At 41.0% G+C, this 27,567-nt stretch overlaps 1 protein-coding gene across 1 annotated transcript in view; it reads right to left on the bottom strand.

Moving 5' to 3' along the window:
- Window positions 1-224: 224 nt before the first annotated feature.
- CPVL (carboxypeptidase vitellogenic like) overlaps window positions 225-27,567 on the bottom strand; it is a 79,399-nt gene continuing 52,056 nt past the window's right edge. Inside the window, exons 9-10 of the mRNA XM_045166418.1 lie at window positions 25,151-25,333; window positions 225-786 (exon numbers count right to left, since the gene is read on the bottom strand). Coding sequence (XP_045022353.1) covers window positions 682-786; window positions 25,151-25,333 — 288 coding nt within the window. The 3' untranslated portion in view covers window positions 225-681. The remainder of the gene's footprint in view (window positions 787-25,150; window positions 25,334-27,567) is intronic.

The raw sequence follows: 27,567 nt of genomic DNA, 5'->3' as shown, positions 1-27,567 counted from the left end.
CTAAAAAAAAAAAAAAGGAACAAAGAATAGGCAAAGATTTAGTATGTTCTCTGAATAAGATTCTCTGCTTATCATCAATAAGTAGATACAGATACATTATTTCTTTTACATATAAGATTTTTAGTTCAAAGAATTGCAAGCCACCTTTCTTGCTAAGACTTTCTACATTCTGAAGTCTCTTCCTCACCACTATTATAAGTTCATCTATTCATTTGGAATGATAATTCAGATGTCCTTATCTAATATTTATGCAACACCTTCAGATACATGGTATGATAAACTTTTCTGTTATTTACAGAACAAGATGGTTATAACTCTATTCATTTATTGCACTTTTCACATCATTAGAGAAGGAATTTAAAATTCTTATTCAAGGCCCCAAAATCCCATTTATTTATCCATTTCTATCTGAATTGGTGTCTCAGAATCCATTCTTTGTACCCGTTAAGATAAATGATGTAATTCTCACTCATGCACAACATTTTCTTACAGTTAATTTTGTAATGAACCATCTCTCCCCCAAAACAGAGCCTCATTTGTTTTAAGGATAATTTTTATTGATGAGGAACATTTTGCAGTTTTAAAAAGATAATTTTCTTTATGTAACATTTTCTATCTTGAAAATTTTCTTTTCAAAGATTAAAAGCCATGATGGTCTCCTTTAGGAAAGCAGCTTATCCATCAATAAGGATCCCATCCTCTTCCAAAAATGAATCGATTAATCATGTCAAAAGATCGCAGAGGCTGGTCATAGGGCAAAATGTGGCCTCCACCTCGAACAATTACCTTAAAGAAGAAAAACAGAAGAAAAACTGAAATTTAGAAAACTGGATATTCTAAATACATGGAAACTTTTAATTTGGATTAAAATGTTCTTAAAGCTTACATGAAATAAAGAACATAGTGAATCAGTTCATGCTTTTGGATATGCTGATTGTCTGCTTTTGATAGCATTAATAATAGGTACCTTAAGGTAAGAAAGTTTTTAAATTGTGTAGTTATTTGATTTTACACCAAATTGTATCCATCTTTCATGTGTATGAAACTGGAAAATCCTTCCTTGTCTCTTCTTAGGAGGGAGCTGTCTGCTTCTCCATGCTGTGCTGTAACTCTTTCCTTGTTAGGGCCCTGAGGTTGGGAGACCTACCCCAGACCAGCTCTGGTTGCAACTAGGTAGAGAAATGTACCTAATTCTACTGTTCAGTAAGCTGGTCCATTGGCCTTCACGCTAAGCTACACCTTTTACCTTAACTACACCTTCTACCTTAGTCTTTACCAGTAATAAAGGAGATATTTTGAGTCTCAAAAAAATTAAAACAACAACAAAAGAGAACTCCTTGACATCTGAAATTTTAAAAGGCCTAAAATTTTTTTGAGCAGCAAAAAATTAGAACATTCTATTTTTTCCAAGATTTTATTATGAAACATTTTCAAACATATAGCAGATTTGTTTTTTTTGTTTTTTTTAATTTAATTTTATTTTTTAAACTTTACATAATTGTATTAGTTTATAGCAGATTTGAAAGAATTTCATATACACACCATTTAGATACTCTCATTAACACTTTACTCGTTTTCTTACAGCTGCATCTCACTGCCCATCTATTAATCCATCTTATCTTTTTGACACATTTCAAAGTAAGATGGGGATGTCAGTATACTCCTCCCCAAATTTTGTGTAAAACTGACATACAATGGGATTCTCTGGTGGCTTCCCTAGTGGCTCAGACAGTAAAGAATCTGCCTGCAATGCAGGAGATGCCGGTTTGATCCCTGGGTCGGGAAGATCCCCTGGAGAAGGAAATGGCAACCCACTCCAGTATTCTTGCCTGGAGAATCCCATGGACAGAGGAGCCTGGCAGGCTACAATGGAGTCACAGAGTCAGACATGACTTAGTGAGTGACTCAACAACAACAACCAGATCATACAATTGTTAAGTGGGGGAAGTAGCTAGAACCCTGGCTTCTGGCGTAAACACTAGTGCTTTAAATCAAATTCCAGTACTTTCACAATAACTTCTCACTGTGAAGGGAACTTTACGGCTTGGTCACAGAACGTTTCACCCACCTCTCCACATACTTTTGAGATATTTAAGGACTATAAGGGAGAAAGAAATGGCAACCCACTCCAGTGTTCTTGCCTGGAGAATCCCAGGGACGGAGGAGCCTAGTGGTCTGCCGTCTATGGGGTCGCACAGAGTCGGACACGACTGAAACGACTTAGCAGCAGCAGCAGCAGCAGCAAGGACTATGAGATCGGACTTACCCCTCATTGGCCTTTGGAGACAACTGCTTCATGCTACCCTCCAGCAGCGGTCAGCTGTGCCTTGCTGCTATGACAGCAACGCCCATCTACATTTGTGATCCAGCTTGCATTTGGAAACCCAGCATGTCCCCGTCTTTGTCACAGACCAAAAGTGAACACATCTGTGACAGGAGCCCAAGCACGTGACCCTGGAGGAAGACTTCTGCTGCCCGCCACGACCCCAGGCTAGAATTCTCCTCCTGTGGCTTCCCATCCATTCCTCCAGCCTTGGCAGGAATCAGATGAGCGATTTTCATGCAACTTCAGCTCAGCTGAGGACACTTAATGAAGTCGTGTTTATGACAAAACCCAGCTGCTTCAGCTGGAAATGAGTTTGGCAGCAATCATCCAGAACAGTAAGAAACTGAATACTCAAGAGCTAAAGGTCATCCTGCCTCCCTCCCGACCAGGGCTACTGCTAATGGAGGGCCAGCACAGTGCTTCACGGCTGGGCTTGGGAGTCAGAGCACAGGAGCATGACCAGAGGCGCAGCAAACTATGTGACCTTGGGCAAGCAACTTAACATCTCTGTGTTTCAGTTTTCTTAGCGGTGCAACGGGGAACGAAATATTATGTCCTGGGATAGTTGTATAAGGAATTAAAGGAATGATATCCATGGAACACAGCACAGTACCTGGCCTGGGATGGTTCTTGAGAAATATTAGCTGTTATAATTATTCTTCGAGTAATTATCTCTATTCAAAATGTAAGATCAAAATTCATGTAACCAACATAACTAACCTAGAACACCGTGTTCCTACATTAGCATAAAAATCTTGGTTTAAGGGAGTTGTTTAAAACAGTCATTCTCAAACCTAAAGGGGAATAAAAATACCCGAGCTTGTTAAAGTAAATTGCTAGGTTCTCACCCCTAGACCTCCCAGTTCTGAAGGTCCCAGCCAGGGTCTAAGAATTTGCACTTCTAACAATTGCAAAGTAATTCTGGTGCTGTTGACTGAAGACTACTCTTTGAGGACCTCTATTTAAAAGAACTTCCTATTTTGTGACAGGTTGTTCTGTTTTTACATCAAGGGAAAACACAAAGAAAAATCTGTGTAACATCTACTAATGACCTCACCTTAGTGTATTTTTTTCTAATCATCTGCTCTCCTGGTGTTTATACACATACACACACACACCCTTCTACATCCATGATAATCAAGTGGCGAAGAAGAGATGACAGGGGTTAGGTGTTACAATTCTTATTCTCAATGACTTGCCTGATCCTTGATCCAATTCTGAGCTGCCATTCGTAATGACCAAATGACATCATAAATGGTGTCATTAAGATTGGAAAGAAAAGCTCATTTAAGAACAAAGTCTTTTTCACATGCCACAAAATTCTCAAAGTATGTTTTCTAGCAGATTCCCTATAGCATTTTCCTGAAGTTAACCTCAAAAATGAATTTATGAGTACTGAAAAAATAAACCACTCTGTTGTAATAGCCAAGCCACTCACCACTCACAAATCAAGGACACAAACCACTCCAGAGTTTTTAGAGGTGTGTAAAAAAATGTGACAGGGCCATGATTATATATTTAAATGTGACCAGACTAATCTTGAGGCTCCCTGGATAGAAATGGTCTCATCACCAGAAACTGGATATTTTGGGTGCTTTCACATTAGAACTGAAACTGCTAAACTCATGGGTTCCAGATGTCATGAATTTTAAAAGGGTTGTACAAAACACTTTGAAGCTTCATTCCACTTTATGTTTTAGAAAAGAATATGATTCTCCATGGAACTAGAAACATGGACCTGGCGATAAAGATTTCTCAGTTGTGCCTTTTGAGATGAAATATAAGGGGAAATTCACAATGGGTGTGTTGACACAGATGTCATGGGAGACTTCAAGGGGGGTCAAGGAGGAGCAGATCACTGGACAGACAATGGTGAGTGGGGAGGGGGAAAGAGATGCAGTAAAGACAGGAATCTGAGTTCAGAAACAGTGGGGCATGAAACTGCATTGCACATGCAATAATCTGAAAGGAGTTCCAGTTATGAAGAATTAGAAGGAAAGCAGAAGGAACAGTTGAACAGGTAAACCCCATATGACAGGCTGCTGGGATCCACCGACCTTTTCATACAGGATTTGTGTGTGTGTGTTAAAATACACATAACATAAAATTATCATTCTAACCATTTTACTGTGAACAATTCAGTAGCGTTTAATATATTCACAGTGTTGAGCAACCATCGCCACTATCCAGTCGCAGATATTTTCATCACTGCAAAGGAAACCTGTACCCATTAGCAATCAGTTTCCATTCCTGTCTCCCTGCCGGTCTCTGACAATCACTAACCTACTTTTTGTTTCTATATTTTTGTTGCCTATTCTGGGTATATCCTTGAGAGTTTTAAGCAGAATAGTGGTATGCTCAGATCTGCATTAAAGGAAGATGACTTCATAGACACTGAGGGGGCTGGTTTGAAGGAAATGATACTGGGGCAATGAGGCAAGTTAGGAGACTAGCTGTTCAAGTGAGAAATGATGTAAAGGAGAGATGGTAAGAAGGCAAGAGAAGAGGGATGTTGGGGTTGAACCTGAAAAGTTAGTGATTAATCAGGTATAAAGTTAAGTGAAAAACTCTCCCCCTGCTCCCCAACATATGAACATCCTTCCCATTCCAGGCTTCTGAAACATGCAGCTTTGCAAGAAGTGATGTTATTAACCAAGAGGCACACGGCCAAAGCAGGTCAGGAGGCAGTTGAAAAAGGACAGATTTCTTTTTTTTTTTTTTTGGATGACTGTGGCTGTGTGCCAATAAAACTTTATTTACGGACACTGAAATTAGAACTTCATACAACTGTTATGTGAAACAAAAACCATATTCTTTTTTTTCAAATATTAAAAGATATAAAAACCAAATTTGGCTTGTGTGCCATAGAAAGACAGGCAGAGAGGCAGAGCTGGCCAACCCTGGCTTTAGAACACATCTTCCTGACATCACCATGAGGCAAGTAGCTAACATCACCCTCACCACTTCATGCAGTAGAGCGTGAGAATCTGAGAGGTCATTCAGATTAGTTTCCCTCTCCTCCTCCAATTCACAGAGGAGGTTCTGGTGCCTGACTTCAGGCCATACAGCTTGTGAGTGACACTGTCAGGCTGGAGCTTGGGTGTCTTGATTTAAGTCTTACCTACCTTCTCCCAATCGGTTCCAAAAATCAAAATTTAAGATTTCATCCACAGCCACAAAGTCCTTCTGCCATTTCTCATCAGCACTTCATCATTTTTTTTTTCACTTTAAAGGAATTTATTCTAATAAATACCTTAAAATTAAGGATTCAGTAAGCTCAAGTTATACAGAGAATTATTTTTTTTAATTTATTTATTTATTTATTTTAAAGAGACAGATTTCTAGTTCTTGTTTTCTACTACAGATTGATAGAGACACTCAAGATCATCTTGTTTGTTTTTGACTTACATTAAAGTTCTTTTATTATTTTTATTCCATTCCACCTTTACAAATGCTTACCTTTTCACTTTCAGACATGAACCCTGAGTATAAATTAAATAAATAGGCATTCAAATAAAATGTATACTAAAAAGAAAAGATACTTGGGAATAAGAATAAAAAATAAGCCAAAACTTGTTAGCAGCCACCTTATAACAAAAGAGTGAGGCAAATCACTTTCCATAAAAGGAAAAAAGCCAAGATCAAGGCTCAGTGTTGCTCCCACAACACTCTGGGAAGACTCCTTCACATTTACCACTTTAAGTTCTACTATAGCAAATGATTATTGGGGCAAAAAGGTGCTTTGCTGCTGCTGCTAAGTCGCTTCAGTCGTGTCCGACTCTGTGCAACCCCGTAGACGGCAGCCCACCAGGCCCCACCGTCCCTGGGATTCTCCAGGCAAGAACACTGGAGTGGGTTGCCATTTCTTCCTCCAATGCATGAAAGTGAAAAGTGAAAGTGAAGGCGCTCAGTCGTGTCCGACTCTTAGCGACCCCATGGACTGCAGCCCACCAGGCTCCTCCATCCATGGGATTTTCCAGGCAAGAGTACTGGAGTGGGGTGCCATTGCCTTCTCCCAAAAAGGTGCTTTAGCTGACCTAAATGTAGCCACCTCAGCAGCATCGTTTCTAGAGTAGTCAATACATAACTTTGGTGCTACCTTACAGTTCCAAGGTTCACCATCTAACTTAATCACTTGAAACAAAATCATAATTTAGGATTTCCACTTTTCATTATGACGCATTAATAGCATGTGCCAAACCAATGCCACCATTAAGAACAACAATAAAAACTTAATGTCATAGAATCATGAGTCAGCAGATCTAGGTTTGAGCCTAGCTCTGTGACTTGAGCACAATGACTTAACTATCCTTATTTTCCCATCTGTAAAATGGAGATAGGAATTAAGGTGACCAGTTGTCTCAGTTTACCTAGGACTGAGAAGTTATTAGGAGCATAGAACCTTTAGTGCTAATGCTGAAATCTAGTGAAATGACTAGTGAAATGACTGAATTTAGTCATTTAGTGAAATGACTGAATGGTTGGTTAGTCACCCTAATAAAAGTAAACTTTCTGTGAAAATTCAGAGAAACAATGCATATAAAATATCCCATGGCACTCAGTCCACAGATGCATATTAAGCTCGTACCACGTAGCATATAGGTAAATAATTAGCACTCAACCAATGGCACCCCACTCCAGTACTCTTGCCTGGAGAATCTCATGGACAGAGGAGCCTGGTGGGCTGCAGTCCATGGGATCGCTAAGAGTCGGACACGACTGAGCGACTTCACTTTCACTTTTCGCTTTCTTGCATTGGAGAAGGAAATGGCAACCCACTCCAGTGTTCTTGCCTGGAGAATCCCAGGTACAGGGGAGCCTGGTGGGCTGCCGTCTATGGGGTCGCACAGAGTCGGACATGACTGAAGTGACTTAGCAGTAGCAACCAAACGTCATCATACTATCATTATCTGAATTTTTATAGTCAAAGGAGTATGTTTTCCTTTTAAGAGCAGAGAAAGATTAGAAGTTACTAAGAACTGTAAACTTCATTACTATACTTTTTCAGAAAGATAGATCACAATATTTTCTTTAGGAAGGGATATATTTCTCTTTCAGGCTTCTTTTATTTCCATGCTATAAATCCTTCCTTCCATGGGAAAGAAGGTCCCAATTAAAGTAAGAAAGCAACTTAAATAAGAAATCAAACCTTTGTCAATATGCTTACCTGTCTAGAGCAAACTGTATCCCTTAAGCCTGCCAACACCAGGATCCATCCTATTCTTTCCCTCCACCCCCTTTCACCACATGCAATGCCAAACACCCTTTTCTCTCCACACAGAAACATCAAGCAAGCAAGACCTTACTTGTCTTAGCAGAATGGCAAAAAGCCACTGTCTTTTTTGCCTTTTAAGAACACACTTTATAACACAGGATTTGATGCAGTTAAAAAGTAATCAAAATTTTACTTCCTTCATGTCCAGTTTTTATACTTGATATCCACAAGGGAATAAAAAGCACAATCCAGTTCATTAATTACCTTACTCAATATCTAACTTTATGAGCTACAGTTTGTAGTTTTCTTTTGGAGGAGAGACTGAGAGTGGAGGAGAGGGCAGAGGTTAGAGCAGCAAATGCTCTCTGCCAGCAGTGGTGTGAGGACTTAGATCCTAACTCACTGTCAGCTGGATAACATGGAAACAAGGGCCAGCCAACTTGCCAAAATTTGGCTTCCTGCAAACAGCAGCACAGGTTGGCTCCAGCAGTAGCGTGCTGAAGTTCTTTCCCACTGGCTCAGGAGACTGGATTAATAAGCACTTTGCTGATCAACTCCACATTCGGTGACATCATGTTGGTACCCTGAAATCAGTCTTGGTGGGACAACTTACACCATGGAAATCAGCAAGCACTGGAGATCCGAGACTCCCTTCCTTTCCAAGCTAGTTTACCTCAGACCACTGGTTCTCTGACACTTTGACTCTCCTGGGGAAACATGAAACGTTAGGCCATTCTTCCTCTTTCCCAAAACAAAAGAAATATTCATTCAAATGGGTAAATTATAAGGCCCAAATCTCTGAAACCTTGGCTCAGGATATCAGATGGGCTGGGTTTCAAATATTTGCAAGACTGTAGGAATATTAAGGGACTTCCCTGGTAGCCCAGTGGTAAAGAATCTGTCTGCTAATGCAGGAGACGTGGGTTCAATCCCTGGGTTGGGAAGATCCTCTGGAAAAGAAAATGGCAACCCACTCCAGTATGCCTACCTGGGGAATCCCATGGACAGAGGAACCTGGTGGGCCACAGTCTATGAGGTTGCAAAAAGAGTTGGACATGACTTAGCGACTGAACAAGAAGAATATTAGTATTTGCCTGCTTTCAATCTACACTGTCTTTACTGATAAACCAAGGAGTGCAGGCAAAAATAGTGCCCTTAGTCCAGCTGACAATGCAGCAATATCGCAACACAACCTTACTTTGTTCCTTCATTTCTCTACCCACTCCACACTGTACCATGTTGGCTCCATTTAATATTCCTATAAGCAACTTGATTTTTATAAGCAACCAGATAAGTAAATCTGGTTACACTTCAAATTAAAACAACAAAAAGTTACTGTTTGAAAAGCAAACCCAAATTCCCTCTTTGTTCCTCAAATATCATTAATTTTTAAAACCCATTCTCCATGTGTGGATAATAGTTTAAATGTTAGCCTTCTTAGTATTTATTCACTTTCCATAATGAAATGGTTCTCTGTTAAATTTCAATAGGTTATTTAAAAAAAACAACTCAGCAGCTAAGAGAAAATTATGCATCATTGCTTAGCTGTTGTACCTCAGCAAATAGATCTGCTATCCAATTTATATTTTAAATAATACAATAAATTAGCTCCCTGAGTATTAACTAAGTGCATATTTGGGTAGCTTAATTTAGAAGCATTCTTTTTATGCTAATCAGTCCTCTCTGATGAAATAGAATCACATGAACTAAACTGACTCTTGGCAAATAATCAGAGTAAAATTGGGAGTTGCTATTGTTTATTATTTCCTTTGTTTTTAGGAAGCAAGCTGTGTGTGTGTGTGCGTATATGTGTGTGTGTGTGTGCGTGTGTGTTTTAAGAAAAGGGAAAAAAAATCATCAAATACCGAGAGTTCAATTTATTTTGGAGAGGACACACTCACTAGTCAGCCACTGAGATAATGAAACTTCTACAATTCCTTCCATAAATTTTTGTTTCCCAGAATATTTCTCCCTTTTTCTTTTTTGTAACACAGAAAGGAAACAGTCCTCGGCGGACATAAACAATGCATCCTTTCGCTTGATGGGAATTGTTTTGAACTATTCATTATCGCAGCATGTCTAGTCTATTTCCTAGAAGAAATTCTGGTGTGTACAAGTGGGGAGCCACCACCACATTCCTTGAGAACTGTCGTCTTTGAATACACACAGTAGTGAGAGGGGTGTGGGCATAAGGTAGGGGCCAACTTGATTTTAATTCTAATTCACTGAAATTTACTGGGTGCTAGGAACTGTGTTAAGGGGCTTGCTACAAACATAAATCAGGTATCATTCCTGTCCTCAAGGAGCTCCATGTCAATAGGGGAGAAAGGCAAATGAAACACCAGTGGGGTGCCTGCAACAGGAGCTGTACCTAGAGATGCAAAGGAGGAATTCTGGGAGAAGGGCTTCCTAGAGGTGATACTGGTGTTTAGCTCTGAAAGGCAAATGGGGGTTTTCCAGGCCGTTGGAGGAGGAAGAAGGGCCTGATATGAAAAGCAGAGGGAATCCCATGGGAATTATTGGCTGACAAAATAGTAAGGTGTGTCTGGGGAACTATAACGTGTTTTGCTTTGTTTTCAGGATTCTAATTAAGAAAGAAGGAGACAAAGTCCAGGTTGGGGAAGGAAGCAGAGGCCAGATCAAGTAGCTTTACTTTTGTGTGTATGGGGTTTGGACTTCATTCATCAGGGAGTTAGTGAGAGATTTTTAGACAAGGATAAAACTGGATCGGACTTGCATTTTGGAAAAAGCACAAAGAGAAGGGTAGATTGGAGAGGAAGAAGACTAGTTGAGACCAGCTAAGGAAGCTATTTTAAAAGGAAAAAGTTTAAACAACAAGTTAAAACACATATTCAGAGTGTTCCTGAATAGCATCTTTCAAAATTTGTGCCTTTTCTTAAAACACCACAAAGCAAAAACTGTTTCACTTAAGAAATCATAACGTAGTGTAGCCATTTTATGTCCTCCAAAATGCTGTATGTTTTCTAATTGGTTTGTATAAAATCAGTGTTTTTCAAGTAGTTCTCTGTGGTTTCTGTGTGAAGCACTAGGAAGTGAGTAAAATCAAGTCAGCGAGAAGGGTACTGTAAACCAAATGCAAGAAAGGCTAGCTAAAGAACAGGGTGAGTCGTATTTGCCAATCGCCATTCTTAATTTTCTGGTAAGACTCACAGCAAAGCAACTGGCTAAACCATTTCCTTGTTCTTTCAGTGGAAAAGTGATGGAAGTGTTAGAAAAAGATTCAGATTTTTCTCCCTGTAGTCCAGCGCTTGCCTGCAAATCCAGACATACGTTGAAATGCCTCTTTTATTAGTTGCTTCTTATACTAAGCCACTGTTGGTAAGCTGAGGCGAAAAGGTGCTGAAGGACTAAATTTCTGATTGTTGTAAGCTGGGTATTTTGAGAGCCAACATTAACCCAGGTCATCCAAAAAGAAAATTGCATCTCCCAACTTGAGGAGCGCTAAGACTTAGACATGACACGTCCATTCCATCCTTTTACTGGGTGTGGATGCTACAGTCTTTTAATTGACGAAGCCAGAGAAGAATATAGGAATGAGAGCGAGAGAAAAGGAAGCTAGACTATGAATGTTAGACATGGAAAAGGACATTAAGACCCCCTTCCACTTCACAAGCTCAGGTGAAAGATGCCCAGAAACAAGTCCAGGAATTGGTGATACAGTGGAATAATCAGAACTCTTGTATATTACTGGCAAGAATACAATCAACTGGGAAAACAGTTTGGCGTTATCTAAGGAAGCTAAAGAGGTTCAAACACTATTAAATCATCTGTTCCACCTCGACGCATTATTCTGAAGAGAAACTCTAGCATGCAGGCCCAAGGACATGTATGCAGCGATATTATTCATAGCAGCAATATTTATAGTAACAGAAAGCTGGAAACAACCCAAATGCCCATCAACAGTGGAATGGATGAATGGTGTAATTATATGATAGAATGCTATTCAGCAGTGAAAAGGAACAAAGCACAATCCTGAACATATCAACATGGGGGAATCTCAAAATATTGAAGAGCAAAAGTACAGTGTTGCAAAATATATATAGAAGATTTCTTTTTATGTAAAACTGGATCATCGAAAAAGCAAGAGAGTTCCAGAAAAACATCTATTTCTGCTTTATTGACTATGCCAAAGCCTTTGACTGTGTGGATCACAATAAACTGTGGAAAATTCTGAAACAGGGGAATACCAGACCACCTGACCTGCCTCTTGAGAAACCTATATGCAGGTCAGGAAGCAACAGTTAGAACTGGACATGGAACAACAGACTGGTTCCAAATAGGAAAAGGAGTACGTCAAGGCTGTATATTGTCACCCTGTTTATTTAACTTAGATGCAGAGTACATCATGAGAAATGCGGGCTGGATGAAGCACAAGCTGGAATCAAGATTGCCAGGAGAAATATCAATACCCTCAGATATGCAGATGACATCACCCTTATGGCAGAAAGTGAAGAGGAACTAAAAAGCCTCTTGATGAAAGTGAACGTGGAGAGTGAAAAAGTTGGCTTAAAGCTCAACATTCAGAAAACGAAAATCATGGCATCTGGTCCCATCACTTCATGGGAAATAGATGGGGAAATAGTGGAAACAGTGTCAGACTTTATTTTTTGTGGCTCCAAAATCACTGCAGATGGTGATTGCAGCCATGAAATTAAAAGATGCTTACTCCTTGGAAGGAAAGTTATGACCAACCTAGATAGCATACTGAAAAGCAGAGATATTACTTTGCCAACAAAGGTCTGTCTAGTCAAGGCTACGGTTTTTCCTGTGGTCATGTATGGATGTGAGAGTTGGACTGTGAAGAAAGCTGAGCACTGAAGAATTGATGCTTTTGAATTGTGGTGCTGGAGAAGACTCTTGAGAGTCCCATGGACTGCAAGGAGATCCAAGCAGTCCATCCTAAAGGAGATCAGTCCTGGGTGTTCATTGGAAGGACTGATGCTAAAGCTGAAACTCCAATACTTTGGCCACCTCATGCGAAGAGCTGCCTCATTGGAAAAGACCCTGACACTGGGAGGAATTGGGGGCAGGAGGCGAAGGGGACAAGAGAGGATGAGATGGCTGGATGATATCACTGACTCAATGCACATGAGTTTGGGTGAACTCCGGGAGTTGGTGATGGACAGTTAGGCCTGGCGTGCTGCAATTCATGCGGTCGCAAAGAGTCGGACACGACTGAGTGACTGAACTGAACTGAACTGAACTGAAACATGAAAAGTAAAACATTGTTTATGGAGATGTTTATCTGTAGTAAAACTATAAATTTTTAAAAAAGGATGTAGAAACAAAACCCAGGGCAGTGGTTTACCTCCGGGGCCAGTGAGGGAAGAGAATGGGATTGGGAGCGTGGGCTGCTGGTAATGCTACATTTCCTAAATGATTGTAAGCACAGGGGTAGTCATTTATCATTGTTTGTTTGATCTTATACAAGTATAATATATTTTTGGTGACTCTTCAACTTTTAATTACAAAAGAAAAGAAAAAACCCACCTATTGATACTGCCAAACTCATAAAAATGAATCTATAAGAAATTTAACATGTTCTCTGTTGTGCTTTTCCCTTCCGCCCAACACAGAGATAATGAAATGGACCATATGTCTAAACACGGTAAATGGGGAGAATATGGAGAAGCAATTGAACAAAACAAATGCAAAAGTGGGAAGTCCCCTTCTGGCAAGCGGCTCCAAGAAGACAGAACTGGTACCAGAATGGAAACCTTGGGACTACAGTTGCTGCATAAATAATAATAATAATAATAAATAGAGGAACAAAAATAAACACCCACATCTCCATGCTGGAGAGCAGAAGAGCAAGAAGTTGCCAAACATTTTTTTTTGTTTTGCTAGATTATTTTTCTCTAAAACTAAGCTCCTATATTCCCCTTCTTCCCTGTTTCTGTGTGTTAGAAGCTCAGTGTAAGTGGGGGGGGGGGGGAAACCAGAATAAAATATAGGCTGAATGCTTCATTTATTGTCAACAGGGATGTTTCAGATCACTTTTAAACTAGAAGGGACTCAAATGCTTTAGAAACATCTCATCACTCAATTTAGCAACTTTCATATACTGTTGTTAGACTGCCATGAACAAATGTGCAGGCCCTTCCACTTCTTCCATCTCTCATCAAGACTGTTTCCATGTTACAGTAAAGTAAACACTAGATACAGTGGAAATATTTCTAGGTCTATATGATGAATAATACCCCATTTCATCATCTGAGCCTTTAAGACATAGTATCTCATAAGGACTGTATTAGATGGGGCTGGGGGAGCTTCTTGTCCTGTGAAAACAGATTCATGCTAGGAGAGGTCATTAAAGACAATAAAATTAATATTTATTATATGCTTACTAGGTCCCAGAGTATCAAGGAATACATAAGCATTATCTTAATTAATCCTAATAATGAATCCTTCTGCAAGAGAATTAGGTATTAATATTACGATAAGGAACTTCTTAGAGAGGTTAAGAAATTTGCCCAAGGTCACACAGTTAGTAAGTGGCGGAGCTAGGGGCTAATCCAGGTTGAACACAGTATCCACTCTCTTAATCCCTATACTTCAGGGTCACTTGAGTATGGTGATAGTAGAAGTAGTGAGAATCATCAAGGTAATAAATAAAATTCAAGTTCATAACTTCTCAGCTTGAGAAGATGGCCCATGGTTGGGTACATGGGAGGGTCTATGAATTACTTTAAACAATTCAAATAGTCTAACGCACAGGTGCTTTGTCTTTTTTGTGCCATGGACCCCTGAGGCTGTTTAGTGTCACCTATAAATACCTCTCAGAACAATGGTTTTAAATACATGATTCACTCATATATATATTATGATACATACGTATTATAGATTACAAATTAAAATTATAGATTGACATTATCAAAACAGTTAAACATGGGACTTCACTGGTGGTCCAGTGGTTAAAACTCTGTGCTCTCTCCCAGTGCAGGAGTTCTGGGTTCAATCCCTGGTCAGGGAACTAGATCCCACATGCCACAACTAAGACCCAGCGCAGCCAAATAAATAAAATGAAAACAAATAAATATTAAAAAACACAAAACAAAATGACAGTTAAACATGAATTTGTGGCACATCAACATATGTCCTTCTATATGAAAACATAACAAAGGAGCAACTTGTGGGTCTGATAACTTCTATAACTTTTATAGAAGTTATCTTCTACAACTTTAGGCATAGGCATTGTTTCTAGCTATTTGCAACAGCATCTCTATTTGATATGAAACTATCTCTGCTTTCTATGGTGACAAAGTCAAAGGCACTGCTAATACTGCTGTGGTTTGTTGCCTACACTCATAATGGAAGGAAATGCTAAATTTCATAATTCATAATAGGAGGAAATGATGTTCCAGTTAGAGGTTAGTGAAAATAAAGATGCAATTTTCCCCCCTTATAAGTTTACTGACCTCTTATATCCTAACCCAAAAGCCTCACCCCAGGTTGGCAAACTATTAAATAACCTAACTAGGAAGCATTAAGTTTGCTCCTGATAAGGCTTCAGTCTAAATCACTGCAATTTTATTTTTGCTTCGGCACAGAACTAATCATATCTATCTAATATATTATTGGATCAATAATTAATATCCAGAAACAAACTGGGACTGGTGGACATCCTTGCTGAGAACTCTCTGGATGATGTTTACAGGAGACCCTGCTTGACCTAGTTGTATCCCTGTTGGAAAGTGATAGGAACGCACTACTGTCTGAAGACACCGCACACGAGCACGCATCGTTTTGGTATAGGACAGAATGCTGCTGGGAAAAGGAAGCTAATGTTTTGAGTAAATAAAAGAGTTTTTCTATGAGTCTAAATTACCAATGGTCTATCAGTGTTTTGAGAGAACAAAGACCACTTGTCAACCTACAATACATGGCAGGGAACTGAGGTTTACAATTTAGTTTAAGGTTTTGGCTGAGGATTTCAGAGAATCAGAGCCACATCAGTAAATACCGTTGACTAGAGGACACTTTTCTAAATGTGATGCTTCAGATCAATGGCTGGTTTGTTAAGAGTAAAACTATGTTCTCAGGTTTCTGGTTGGCTGGTCAGTAAGTAAAATAGCTCAGGATTTAGAGCACCCTCTAGGTATCAGAACAAAAGTTTATCCAAACATAAGCCACACAGGATTCCTGTGAGATAGATGGAAAAGCCATTTCAGTATTAATAAAGGAACAAAAGACATACAGTTTATGTCCCCAAACCAGTTGCATATTGAATTCCCTAAGAAGCTTAAATATTGACGCTCAGGTCTTAACCCTAGACCAATAAAGTCAGAATATCTGGAAACAGGCCTTGGGAATCTATATTTGCAAGGGTTGAGACACATTGGCTTAGGAAAATGTAATGGAAAGGGATGATCCCAAGTTCTTTGCCATTCTTGTTAGCAAGAGGAATCTTGCCTTGCTCTGTGATTTATTTTGACCAAGATGATGCATTGGAAATAATAGTCTGAGACTTTTGAGCCCTGGCCATAAAAGAATGGCCATCTCTTGCTTCTCAATTTGGGAGACCTGCCGCCATGCTGTGAAGTCTAGGCCAGGACACCACATGGTTAGAGGTCATATGGAGAGAGCGCTAGAGGAGAAGAGACTCACGTGGATGTTCCAGCTTCAGCCAAACTCTCAGCTGAGTGCAGCTGCAGATGTGAACTACCCCAATCAGAAAAACCTCCTTGCTGAGCCCATTCCACTCACATAATTGTGAGAAATAATACATTGTTGTTGGGTTAAGCCAGTAAGTTTTGGAGTGATTCTTTATTCTGTATCAAATAACTGTAAGAGGGAAATATTTACTAACAACTCTTTATTTTTTTCCCCTGAAAGATCTGTTATTCCTATCTTGGAATCTTGATGTAAATTGAAAAACAAGACTGGATTCATCTTTCTAATGAAGAGAGAAGACATAATGACATGACAGCTTAAGTGAAAGTATATAGTATGCAAACAAAGGAAGACTAATACCCCATGTGGTCTCAGGCAAACTACCAGCTCCTACTGCTGTCTACCACCCCCACCTAGGCCCCCCACAAATCCTGAGAGCTTGCAACTGCACCATCTGGGTGGCCTTTGTGGCAGACAGAGAGATGCATCATCAAATCCTCCTTCAAGGATGGACTTGCGGTCCAGTTGTGGGAAATCCAGTCAGCAGACAGCCTCCAGCTGTCAGCTCCTTCAGGGTCTGCCTCAGCTCCACAGCACAACCTCTCCCAAAATGATGCCCTTCCTGGGGCATCCCACATCTAGTGACTAAATGAGGTAGGGGGGCGTATAAAAAGGCTGATCATTTTTGTCTGATGTAAGATACTCTGATGGAAACTACTCTCTTTGGACCTCCCTCCCAGGTTGGCCAAGGTTTGTCAGGCCCACATCATAGTTTGATTTCCTCCTCTGCCAATGCTGCTTCCTACTCCTTCCTTTCTCAGGTGTTAATCCCTAATGAACATCTCGTACCCTAAAGTCTGCCCCAATATCTGCTTCTGGAGAATCTAACTTGTAATTGCCATGAAACTCTCTAATAATGGCAAGTCTTATTAGTGAGGGCAGGGGATGGTTTGATTGCTATATTCTGATTGTCTGCCCACAGTCTGATTCCCATAAATGGACAGAAGAGCCTTCCCCAGGTCTGGAAGATGGAGACAAAGAACCCATGGATAAGGCCATCCCTTTTTGTAGAAATCAACACAGCTGGGATAGAGATGAAGATTCTGTTCAACAATTTCTGTAACATAGCCAAAACATTTTCCCTGGAATTAGCTGCATTTGGTAATCATTGTCTCAAATCTGTTTAACAGTTACTTTCCTCCATTAAATATTGTTTTAACTTCTCATCCCCTATCAACTAGTTGAATGCAAAAGTGACATTTATTGCTGTTTGCTTACTCTGATCCTTGTCAGTGCAACCAAGGACTTGCTGAAGACCTTTCTGGAAACTGTTGGTTCCTTCAGAAATAGTTTCTAATCCTCCCTAAGCTGTTTAAAATTCTAAATTAAAGAAAAAATGAATTGTTAGCAGGAAGGTCATGAGAGGCAGGTGGCGGACTCTCTATCATTCCCTCTGCGGATTATCTGTGGACATGTTGAAATCCTAGCCTGAGCTTCCCTTCCACTCAAAGGACTATGGTTATTCTTTTCTCCATTTTTCAGTTGCATGTAGTCAAAGGAACAAAACAGTTAATGTTAGCACAATGAAGAAGCTGTGGTTGTTATTGCTTTCTGTCTGCACACCAGGCTTTTCTCATCCTCCTCCTCCTTGTAAGCACTCCGCTTTCCTTTAGAAGACAGCCTCTTCTGTGCGGACTGGATATGCTGCCAAATACACTGGCCGCCACCAACGCTCCACCCACGCTTGTCACCACCATCACATACACGCCCTGAGGCGACACTTGTAGCTGAGGTCTGGCGGCAACTGGAGTATTCTCTCCTTCCCGCTCCATAGCCTTCACAGGTATTTAAGCACGGTGGTGCAGAGCAAAGAGCAAGATGCGGACTGTTAAATCCCTGGTACTACTGCTACTTGAAACCTTAAGCAAGTTTCTCAGGGGAAACTTCTGTTTCTTTATTTATAAATTAGTAAATGCAATCACATAATTTATAGGGGAGCTACAAATATTCTATAAAATTGTGGCTAAGAAAGTGTGTGGCAGACCACTGGCTTGAGGGCTTGCAAATGCTGGAGGGTCAGTAGCCATCCTTGGTGTCTCTTTTGGCCTTCCTGACACCCCCATGAACCAACAACCACACCTAGTAAGTGGCAAAACTGAAATTCACACAGGTTGGTCTAACTCCACAGTCCGCCTTCCTCTCATTACCCCAAACCATCTCCCATCGATCTTGACGCTCCAAAACAGTCAAGCTTCAAGGGTGGTGGGCTCCTCCCCTTTGGCGTCTCTGTACCTGTCCCCTAGTGGAAAGTCTTACTCCTTTTGGAAACTCAGGGAGAAACACCTGAGAAGAGTGTGGCAGACCATAGGTCTAAGAACTTCATAAGGCCAAACATGAGTCAAGGTCAAAATATAAGTCGTGGCTCAGGGCTTGTGCTTTTGGAGACTGGGGGGCTTGCTGTGAGCCTGAAGAGGGCACCAGGATGACACCAGCATGCCAGGCAGTCCTTGTGGGTATTTAGCTTTCAAGTTCATTTAACTGCACAGTAAACGCTATTTTTCAAACAGGAATCGGTCCTCACAGCTTGGACATTATAAAGTTTATCTCCTCTATTTTGGGATTTCAGGATCAAGCACCAAGAAGGTGATCCCAGGAAGTAGATGAAGAACCTTCTTCCAGTACTAACATGACTCTCTATTTCCTAGGGGTACTCCTATTTTCCGGGGCTTCCCTGGTGGCTCAGCTGGTAAAGAATCCGCCCGAAATGCAGAAGACCTGGGTTCGATCCCTGGGTTGGAAAGATCCCCTGGAGAAGGGAAAGGCTACCCACTCCAGTATTCTGGCCTGGAGAATCCCATGGACTTTCACTTTCACTTCACTTTCCTTCTTCTCTGACCTATTTCCGCCCTGAATTCATCCTACTGCTGCCAATTTAAACTTTCCAAAGCTTTGAAAATGTGCTTAATTATCTTCCATGGCAACAAACACTGTATGCTTCCACTTATATGAGATACTTAGAGCACTCAAATTCATAGAGATGGGGTAGAATAGTGGTTGCCAAGGGTTGGGGGAGGGGGAATGGGGAGCTGGCGTTGATAATTACAGAGTTTCAGCTTTACAAGATGAAAAGAGCTGTAGAGACGGATGGTACATAATCGTATGTATGCACTTGATACTACTCAACTGTATACTTAAAAATGGTTAAGATGGCAAGTTTTCAATGTATATTTTATCACAATAAAAAAAAATTGGAAAAAAAATTCTTCAATTCCCACCCCTCCTACTGCTTAAAACAATGGAACACTCACCCCTTTTCCCACTATCGAGGCTCCATGATCCCTTTCCAGTTTCTTTCCCAGCTTGCACCCTCCGGGCACCAAAATAGAAACCAGACTGTGTGCTCTGCCTGTGTCCTGCTCTGTACGCTCCCATTCGGAGTCTCTGCCCACCATGCTTCTTCTATGCTCATTTTAGCCAATTTCAGCATTGATTCTTTTACTAACATGAGAACTCCCCAGGTAAATCTATAACCCTTCTTAACACTGGATGAGCCTTGCCTCACCACCTACTAAGCACCACCTACCTTTTTAAAAAACCCCTGATACTCTGTCTATAGAAAGGCACATGTATGTAACTCAAGAACTAACACTAGAAGTAAAATACACTCTTTCTCAGGCCTGCTTTAATCATGGCACATGTGTATGCAGGCTCCAGTTTCAAGTGTACTAGCTTACTGCTGCCAATCCATCATTCCAGAGGTGGGTGCCCTTGTGAAGTAGAAAACTACTGAGCTGGAAGCCAGGGGACCTGAAATCGAATCTAACTTCAGACATGAAATGGGTACGGGACTTTGGGACAGTCATTTAACCTCCAGGCTTTAGTTTCTCCACCTGGAAAATGAGATCTAAAATTTGCTCCAGCTGGAAAATTTTACCTACAGGATAGAGAAAATTATTTATTGAATAACCTAAGCTGATACTTATAACGAAAACAAAAATTATGATATCTCAAGTTGCAATCAGGAAAAAGAAACTTGTTAGAAATAATGCAAAATTCATGGTAGAAGAAACTATGCTTACTATGATTGCACAAGAATGAAAACTGACTGGTGACTCATGTCTTCCTTTTACTCTCTACATGAAAAATAATTATTCTCCATAAAAATATTTGAAGTGAAATAAAGATATAAAAAATGCTTTTTTTTCCCCCAGAAAATGTAGCTTCATGAAGTTTTTTCTAGAAAGCTGTTTTTAAAGAATTCATCAGTGTTATTATTCTGATGAAAATTTTATAAATGTGGCATCTTGGCATGTTTGGAGTTGATGATTCAACGATGTAAGAACAAAAACATCCTGCATTTCAAAAGCAGTGATGACATCAAAACAGATCATAAACAGCAGCTGTGATATCTGGAGAAAGGCAGAGAAAGACCCCAAAAGGTGCAGCAGGGTGGTCTTGACAGTGATGGACATGGATTGTCACCAGCTAAGCAGAGAGAGGATTACACCTTTGATCTACACTGTAATGTTATTAAGTCACACACACACACACACACACACACACTCTCTCTCTCACCGAAGGCCACTATCTATTCTATAATGCTTGCAAACTAAGCCTCTCTGGACATTAAAGAAAAATCTATTTCAGATCTTTCTTTAAAGATATCTTCCCTATGGCTCAGATGGTGAAGAATCTGCCTGTAATGCAAGAGACCCAAGTTTGATCCCTGGGGAGGGAAGATCCTCTGGAGAAGGAAATGGCAAACCCGCTCCAGTATTCTTGCCTGGAGAATCCCCTGGACAGAGGAGCCTGGAGGGCTACAGCCCAAAGAGTTGGACACGACTGAATGACTAACACTTTCACTTTAGGAATAACTTGGTTCAAACCTTGTAATTTACAGATGAACAAACAGGTTGAGAAAAGCCCGTTACTTCGCAGATGATATAAGAAGGGAGAGTCTGATTCTTAGAACAGTACAGATAGAAGCAGCCAGAGCAGCAAAGGGCAACCAGCAGACTCATTCTTCATCTGATCTCTGACGGGTGGATGGAGCTGGCTGGTGTCCCTGGGCATCCCTTGATGGAGAAATGCTCCCTCATCTCAGCACCTTGCTGCTCCCCTGGGAGAGCCGTCATTCCTCCAAATGGACATTTTAAGGAACCATTCAGAGACAAGTCTACTTTGGTTTCAAGTTTTAAATTAAGAGCTGTGGAGTTTGGCAGAGAGCGAGGTTTCTCTCTTGGCAGACACAGACACATGCTTCTGTTTTGTGTGTCAAATGCTAAAAAGCCGAGTCCACGGCTGACGGCCGTTTTTTTCATTATCAGACGCCTGACATTTGAACAGTATCCCTAATCCACAGAGAATGCCTTTGTGAACATCGGAGCTCTTTTCCACCCTTCTCCCCCACCCTCCCCATCTCCACAAGCCATCCCCAATCCTACGTGGAGGCATTAGGGGAGAGGAGTGCTGCCAACATCGTAAAATCACCTACATAAAATGCAGCTCTCTCGCCGTGCGGTAAAACACTTCTATCACAAACATATGTGGGCCTCAGTTCTTTTGTTACCCAGTTTTTGGCAGTCGGAGGAGTGCCATTTCATCTCTCAATGTGTTTTGCATTCACCAGCAGAGTCAGCGGGCTCAGTGTGATATTTGCCACAAGTTTCTGAGTGAAGGTCAACATCCCTCGTCTTACCTCTGTGGCTCACGCCACCCTGCAGCCCCAGTCTCACCCCCCAAGCTGGGCATTCCATGCACGGTGCTGAGCAGGACACATGTGTGATGCCAGGCAGTGGAGGCATTCATAATACTGGTCTGGGGGACATAAGATAACAGGTGGCTGAGGCAGCCATCAGAAGATGTGGAGGACATGCTGGGTGTGCCTGGTGGGATTCTCATCATAAAGCAGTGCAGCAGATGGGGGCAAAGACATGCCCAGCATTGTGCCCTGGCCACTCGGCATGCATGTTTGCCTTTAATAATCTGAATAGTAATATCCCAACTTTCCTCTAAGGATTGATTTCCTCTAAGGGAAAAATCAAACATTTTCTCTGATCTTGATTTTTACTATTTATGATTTCCCTTTTGTTATATACATCCTTATAAGTGATTCACAGTAATAATAATACTAGCAAAATTTCTTGTGAGTCAGGGGCTGCTTTAAGTTGCTTAGCTTATGAAGTCCCCTCAATAATCCTATGAGAATACAGTAGACTGAGTGGCTTAAACCACAGAAATTTCTCACAGTTTTGGTGTCTGGGAAGTCCAAGATCAAGGTGCTAGTTGATTGGGTTTCTGGTAAGGATTCTCTTCCCTGCTTGCAGATAGCTGCAAGCTAACTAGGATGCTGCCAGGGTTCCCTTGCTTCTGGAGACTCTAGGGGAGAATCTGTTTCTTTGTGTTTCTAGTTTTCCAGAGGCTGCCTGCATTCCTTAGTTCATGGTCCTTCTTTCAAATACAGCAGAGCTGCTGCTGCTGCTGCTGCTAAGTCGCTTTAGTTGTATCTGACTCTGTGCGACCCCGTAGACAGCAGCCCACCAGGCTCCCCTGTCCCTGGGATTCTCCAGGCAAGAATACTGGAGCGGGTTGCCATTTCCTCCTCCAGTGCATGAAAGTGGAAAGTGAAAGTGAAGTCGCTCAGTCGTGTCCGACTCTTAGCGACCCCATGGACTGCAGCCTACCAGGCTCCTCCATCCATGGGGTTTTCCAGGCAAGAGTGCTGGAGTGGGGGGGTGCCATTGCCCTCTCCGATGCAGCTGTGCAGCACCTTCAAAACTCTGACTCACCTCTTCCCTCATTCACTTATCAGGATCTCTGTGATTATATTGGGCTGATCTGGATAATCCAGAATAATCTCCCCATCTCTAGGTCAGATGATTAGTAACCTTATTTCCATATGTAGCCTTAATTCCTTCTTTCCATATGATACAACACATTGACAGGTTCCAGAGATTAAGGGAAAGGTTTCTTTGTGTGTGTGTGTGCAACAAGCTGAGTGTGACATTCTCTGACCCTGTCTGCATCAAAGCAATGGTTGATTCAGGGGCCAAGAGGCGACAAAACCAAGCATAAAGTGGTAGTTAAGAGACTGGAAACTTGAAAGGCGCTTTGGGAAACAAATATTGGTGTTTGTGCTCTGCCAAAGGGTAGAGCCCCTGGTTAATACCACAAATGTCAATTTAGGGCCATGGAAATAGGCCAGTTAAAACAGTTTTGCTGCTGCTAAGTGGCTTCAGTCATGTCCGACTCTGTGTGAACCCAAAGACGGCAGCCCAACAGGCTCCCCCGTCCCTGGGCTTCTTCAGGCAAGAACACTGGAGTGGGTTGCCACCTCCTTCTCCAAGAACACTGGAGTGGGTTGCCATCTCCTTCTCACTGAAAGTGAAAAGTGAAAGTGAAGTCGTTTAGTCGTGTCCGACTCCCAGTGACCCCATGGACTGCAGCCTACCAGGCTCCTCTATCTATGGGATTTTCCAGGCAAGAGTACTGGAGTGGGCTGCCATTGCTATCTCCAAAAATACACTCAATTCCAGACTTAATAAAGGTGCTTGCCTGTATTCTAATTGCCTGACAGAAGCAAAGCAAAATCTCTTTGGAGGTAAATATCATCAGCCAAAAACTCAAACTCTCTCCATAACTTGACCTGTTTAATGTCTGACATTCAAACTTGTAGGCATATCAGGAAAAAGGATCACATTGCCATAAAGAAGAGTATAAATAAATCTCATGAACATAAAGCTGAGCAAAAATACCACAAAGGAAAGAGTACAAACTGAATGTGTCCATTTATAAAAATTCAAAAACTTGCAAAAATAATCTAGGCCATAAGAAGTCAGGACAGTGGTTACCTTGGAGAGGAGGGGTGGTGGCTGTGGGGCAACAGGCATTAGTTCTATCTTATTTCTTTATCTAGGTGACTGTCACATGGATATGTGCACTTTGTGAAATTTCATGTACCTGTTTTGTGACTTGTTAACTTTTCTATATTATAACTCAATAAGATTTTTTAAAGTACCAAAGCAGAATCAATCTCACATTTCACTGATACAATTATGTACAAAATTTTACTTGTGTACAAAGGCATCAGTTAAAATGCAATTTCAGGTGTTGAAATCATTGATTTTTTTCTTTTTAAAAATTTTTTGAATTCAATTCAAAAAACTTAAAAATTTTTAAGGACAAACAGACAAGAAAAATTAAGTCCAGATTATTTTCTGCAACCGAAGAGCATCCACTTGTCCAATATTTTGGAATCTGACTTTAGAGTTAACTAGTTATGAAAGTATGTGTGTTAGTCACTCAGTCGCGCCCAACTCTTTGTGACCCAGTGGACTGTAGCCCACCAGAATCCTCTTGCAATGTGGGAGACCTGAGTTCGATCCCTGGGTTGGGAAGATCCCCTGGAGGAGGGCATGACAACCTACTCCAGTATTCTTGCCTGGAGAATCCCTACGATAAAGGAGACTGGGGGGCTACAGTCCATGGGGTCGCAAAGAGTCAGACATGACTGAGCGGCTAAGCACACAGACTTTATATTTTTCATTGTCACCTTATCTCTTAAACAATACCTACACTTGTGTCTGTCAACTTTTGTCTTAAAGTGGAGTATTTGTATGTTAATATGAACTGAGATCATCCTCTGTGGAAAGGAGGGACATGTATTTTGGCTGTTGTATGTCTTTGCTTAAGGTTGACCATGCCTTAATGGGTTTTCGGGCTTTAGCTTCTTCTTTTATTTTTTTTCCCATAAGTCTAATTCCTCTCGTATATACCCTCTGTTTTATTGCTTGATTTTTTGGCCACGCCAAGCTGTGTGTAGGATCTTAGTTCCCCAAACAAGGATCAAACCTATGCCCCCTGTAGTGGAAGCATAGAGTACTTAACCACTGGATCACCAGGGAAGTCTCTCGGGCTTCAGTTTCAATTCCACCATCCCATTTCCACAATCTGCGTGCCCAGAAGCATTTTCATACCTGACAGAAATTACCCACTTGCCGTACATAACCAGCCACTTCAGGATCAGATTTAAGAATCTTCCAAACTTTTTTTTCTGCCTTCTTGTATTTCTGGGATCCTTTCCAGTCCATGGCCATCAAGGAGCGCTCTGTTAGGGAAGCTGCCACAATGACGTCCAGCTGGCCATTGTAGATTAGAACCTGAAACGAAATTGAGCCGTGGGCAAATGTAGGATTCAGCAGGGGAAGCCAGTCGTGTGTCTAGGTACTGAGAGAGGGGATGAGACACAAAGGGGATGTAAGCTTCTCTGATGTTAGAGAGGCCAGAGACGCCAGCTCAGAGAGGCCAGCCCAGGAACTCAATAGGATCATTTTTTTCCAGTTGGTTACAAATACCAACAACCTGAAATAAACTCAACCTTGTCTCAACCATTGCATTCTTCCAAAAGTTTGATTCTTCATAGGAATCTTCATGTACACCTCTATGTATATCTCTACAAACGCAAAAGCATTTGTGCTATATTACCCAGCGCTATAGGTTTTACTTATGGCTATGTGAAGGGAAAAGACTGTGGTTACATTCCAGTGGAACTAAGGAATACCATATTCTAGGACTTTCATGAAGCCTGCATTTCATTATCTTCACTTTCAGGCCCTGCAGCAGCTGGCAAGCTGGGAATTCCATCAGCTGATGTTAATCCATATTACTTTCCCCTCCTACATTTCAGTGGCAACTATAATTTTCTGAGGCAGACAGATAGACGCAGGTGCCTCAAGTCTCTTATTTGCTGGAGGCAGCAATGTCTGCCATGTCCTTCCAAAGGCCTCCATTCTTAAACATGATAGCCATTTGTCAACGATGAGGAATGTCCTTCAAAATGCCTAGAATACATTTTTAAGCCAAGTTGATGGGTACTGTAGGAGAAACTCTGAGGCAACTCTTTTCTTCCCAAACAATGTTTTAGTTGCTTGAACAAGAATTCAGATAATACCCAATGCTGCTGAAGTTGTGAAGCTACTACTCTTCAGGAAAGGAATGGCCACTATTTAATGCAAAGACTTTAAAATGTTGAGACTCTTTGTCCCAGTTAATCCCGGTTTGTGGAATAAGTTCTATGAAACCAAACCCAAAGAAATAAAAAAAAATTAACTATATTCATTGAATTTTTAAAGACAAATTTGAACACAGTCTAAAAGTTCCATATTAGTGAGTAGTTAAATAACCATGGTACAGATATTCTATGGGATATTGCAAAGCCACTTCAACTGTCTGACTAAACCATGAAGCAGTGTGGAAAATACTTATCATATAATATTAAGTATGAAATCTGAATGCTGGGCTTCCCTGGTGGCTCAGTGGTAAAGAATCCACCTGCCAGTGCAGGAGACAGGGGTTCAATCCCTGACCCAGGAAGATCCCGCATGCTGTGCAGCAACTGAGCCCATCGGCTACAACTATTGAGCCTGTGCTCTAGAGCCCAGGAGCCACAGCTACTGAAGCTATCAGGCCCCAGAGCCCTTGTTCCGAAACAAGAGAAGCCATCACAGAGAGAAATCTGAGCGCTGCAACTAGAAATAGCCCCTACTTTCCGCAACTAGAGAAAAGCCCAAGCAGCAATAAAGACCCAGCACAGCAAAATAAATACTAAAATAAATACATAAATAATTTTAAAAGTTAAATGAAAGAAGAAAGCTGAATGCCAAACATATATTGCAATTATTATATATATATATGATTGATATATTTATTTACAAATATGGAATGAAACTTTTAAAAAAGGAACAGAGTTGATTAATTTCACCAGTGGAGATGTGAATCATTTCCCCTTTTGTTTTCTACTCTTTTTAGGCTATTTTTTTGCAATCATTGATTCTCATGAGGTATTGTCACTCCACCACCAACAAAGAGATTGTCTTCAACTCTATGCCACCTTTCATCTATGTGGAAGCTCTGGTTTAAGTCAAGTGAAGACCTCTGGTCGAATCCTCAAATTGGATATAAAATGTTACACTGCGTATGTTTCCATCTGTGCTCTCCTGGTACAGGCATCTTAAAAGGCTTACACATAATTAGAAAGCCCAGGACTTTTACACACTCCAAATCCTCAAGCAGCAGTGGGCCAGGATTCAGCCTGAGATGAAAGGGCCCTGGGCCTCCCCTATAAGAACACAGGGTCTTTCATGTTATTCAGTCACCACTCTCCTATGAAGAACCCCTCCCCTCAAAAAAAATCCTCATGGATTTAAAGCCTCTTTAAAAAATTCAACTATAGCAATAAAAATTTGCATTGTTTATACAAAGAAATTGCCTCAAAGACCTTGAGTACTTATGGCCCATGCAAAACTCCTACAGCTGTCTTACCAACAATATGGAAACAATTACACATGATCTGTACCAGCAAACAAAGCTTAAATACTTCACCATTCTAGGAAGG

The sequence above is a fragment of the Bubalus bubalis genome, chromosome 8, assembly GCF_019923935.1.
Source record: "Bubalus bubalis isolate 160015118507 breed Murrah chromosome 8, NDDB_SH_1, whole genome shotgun sequence".
NCBI lineage: Eukaryota > Metazoa > Chordata > Mammalia > Artiodactyla > Bovidae > Bubalus > Bubalus bubalis.
This window is presented reverse-complemented; position numbering and strand designations above follow the sequence as displayed.